Genomic DNA, 3,041 nt, shown 5'->3' with positions numbered 1-3,041 from the left:
AAAGAAAGAGTACTATAGACGAGTTAGATCAATACTAAAAACAGAGCTCAATGCTAAAAACAAGATAATGGGTATCAACACTTTAGCTGTCCCAGTTATAGGTTACAGCTACAATATCCTTAACTGGACACTAAACGAACTATGTAAAATAGACAGGAAAACAAGAAAAATAATGACAGGATATAGGATGCACCACCCAAAATCTGACATAGAAAGGCTATATATACAACGCACAGAAGGTGGCAGGGATCTTATACAGCTGGAAAACTATTATAAAATAACCAACCATAGGACTGCAAAAATACCTACTCCAGAAGCAAGGAAAACTAATAGAAATAGCCACAAAACACATGCAAACAAAAAACTGTTTTCAATATTTACGGAAGCTGACAAATACAAACAAGAAATCATAATACGTAACAAATACGAAGAAGAAGAAGAAACAACAAAAGTTATAAAACAAATGAAATCCAAACTAAAACTAGAACAGCAACGGGCCATGATAAAACGATGGCAAGAAAAGCCCCTACATGGTAAATACTGGGCTAAACTAAATGCAAAAGAAATAGACAGAGAAAAATCCCAGCAATGCTGGAGAAGCTCAGGACTCAAAGCAGAGACTGAAGGGTTTTTAATTGCTGCACAAGACCAAAGCCTCCCTACCAGACATTACCAAAAACACACAATGGAAAGAAACATAACAAGTAACTGTAGAATATGTGGAGATCGACAAGAAACAATGAATCATATTATCTCTGGCTGCCCAGTCCTGGCTAAGAAGGAATATATTCACAGACACGACAGAGCTGGGACCTATATACACTGGAAGCTATGCCAACACTATGGAATAACAACAGAAAAAAGATGGTATAAACACATGCCAGAAAAGGTCACAGAAAACGAGAAAGCAACCATACTCTGGGATATGCCAATACACACAGAGAAATTAAGGCAAATAGACCAGATATAGTTGTCAAAGATCATGAAGAAAAAAAAATGCTTTCTAATTGATGTATCAACCAGCAGATGACAACGTTTCCCTAAAAGAAATGGAAAAACTTTCAAAATACAAAGACCTGGAAATAGAAGTGACTTGAATGTGGAATCTAAAAACAGAAACAATTCGTATCATAGTAGGTGCCTTAGGTATAATAAAAAAAATATTCAGACAAATACATAACAAAAACATCAAGACTTTCAAATATATATAACATACAGAAAATTGCACTACTGAGCACTGCACACATCCTACGCAAAACACTTTCAATACAGTAACGATAAGAGCATCACAGCAAACCACAGCACATACCCAAGACGCACAGAGCTGCGCTCGGTAGTGAAGTGACAGCACGTTATAAAAATAAAACTACTGAACAATAATAATAATATTCCTCTTCTACGCATTCTTCTGTATCATCTTTTTCATCTTGCTTTTCTTCTTCTATATGTTCTATGAATGACTTTCCTTCACCGTAACCGATATTACCATCAAATTCTGCCACCTCTTTCATCATCATCATCATCATCATCATCATCATCATCATCATCATCATCATCATCATCATCATTATCATTATTATCATCATCATTAGGCTTTTGTCTTTCATCGTAATGTGTTCTTCATCTGTTTTTAAGTCTGAATATTAAATATTTTCTGACAAAACTTTCTTTAACTATTTTTGTTAATACTTTGTTGTATGTTACAGAGATTTGAGTCGTAATATTGTCGTGAATATCGGTCGTGGAATCTTCCACAACCTTACCAGATTACAGATATTGTGAGTTAAATATTTGTTGATAATATTTTATCAATAGGGATTATACATCTTCAATTTCCTACTTTTGCATGTCTCTGACTTTGCCTCTCTTTCAACGGAAAAGCATTGCAATTTTTAATCTCTTTTTTCAAACATAAACTGGTAAATAGGTTTATAGAGGTTGTTTACAAGTGTAGGCACCAGAAAAAAAATTTCTTCAGTTTTTCAACTAGTATTTGCACGTTATAATAATAATTTTTTGCAAATTATCTTTTCTTTATTCATCTATATTATTTCACATAAATATTATTCGTCCCTTCTTTATTCTCTTCCTACCTTTATTTATACAATTTGGCCCGTTACTCTCTACTATCTCTCTCTTTCTTTCATTGTTTTCTTTTTTCCCCTGTCTTTCTATACCTTTTCTTTTTCTCGCACCCTATAATGTATATTTCCCTAAGGACAATTTTAAATATTTAGTGTTCCCTCACTACTTGGCTTTCTATATGTGTATATGTGTATATATCTGGTTTTGCTCCTCTATGTACGTATGCTATGTTTGCTATGTTTGTATACAAACGTGTATATGTGCTTAAGTAAATATGTGTCCTCTGTATGTATGTGTTTAGGTTTATCTATTTGGGATGTGTATGCACTTTTACGTGTATGTAAACGTGTTTTTATGCATATAAGTAGATGCTCGAAAACGTTTATTAACGTATATATTTGTGTTTTTGCACGTGCCGAGTAAAATATAAATACAAATATATATACACATATATGTGTGTGTGTTTGTGCGTATGTATATATATATATGTGTGTGTGTGTGTGTGTTTATGTATACATGTTGCATATATATGTGAACGTGTGCGTGCATATGCATATAAATGCGTCACATTTTCTAGGGTTTCTTATATCTGTAAGAAAGTCTATTTGATGAGTATTGTTTTTAATATCTTTCCTGATGAGATTGATACATAGCTGACCATAATCCTTCCAGTCCCACGTATTTTGAATGCATCCATTGAAATATATGTAGAAGATATGAAGAGATAAATGCGTTAATAACATCCTGAGCGCTTGTCTCCTTTTTCAATTTTCCCTATTTTCTCCTAAATACGACTTACTTATCCCGGAAGTGTGATCATTGTTTCCTTGGACACTTAAGCATCACTTAGGTATCTTGTAATTATTACCTGGATCTGTCCTATAAATTGCACGCCCGTATATATTGTTTATATATATACATACATATATATATATATACATACATATATATATATA

The 3,041-nt window shown here is 33.1% G+C and overlaps 1 protein-coding gene across 1 annotated transcript in view; it reads left to right on the top strand.

The window, feature by feature from the left end:
- Positions 1-3,041, top strand: part of LOC106876916 (insulin-like growth factor-binding protein complex acid labile subunit) — an 88,611-nt gene that overhangs the window by 20,087 nt on the left and 65,483 nt on the right. The window contains exon 5 of the mRNA XM_052978054.1: positions 1,707-1,778. Coding sequence (XP_052834014.1) covers positions 1,707-1,778 — 72 coding nt within the window. The remainder of the gene's footprint in view (positions 1-1,706; positions 1,779-3,041) is intronic.

Source organism: Octopus bimaculoides, chromosome 30 (genome assembly GCF_001194135.2).
Source record: "Octopus bimaculoides isolate UCB-OBI-ISO-001 chromosome 30, ASM119413v2, whole genome shotgun sequence".
Lineage (NCBI taxonomy): Eukaryota > Metazoa > Mollusca > Cephalopoda > Octopoda > Octopodidae > Octopus > Octopus bimaculoides.
This window is presented reverse-complemented; position numbering and strand designations above follow the sequence as displayed.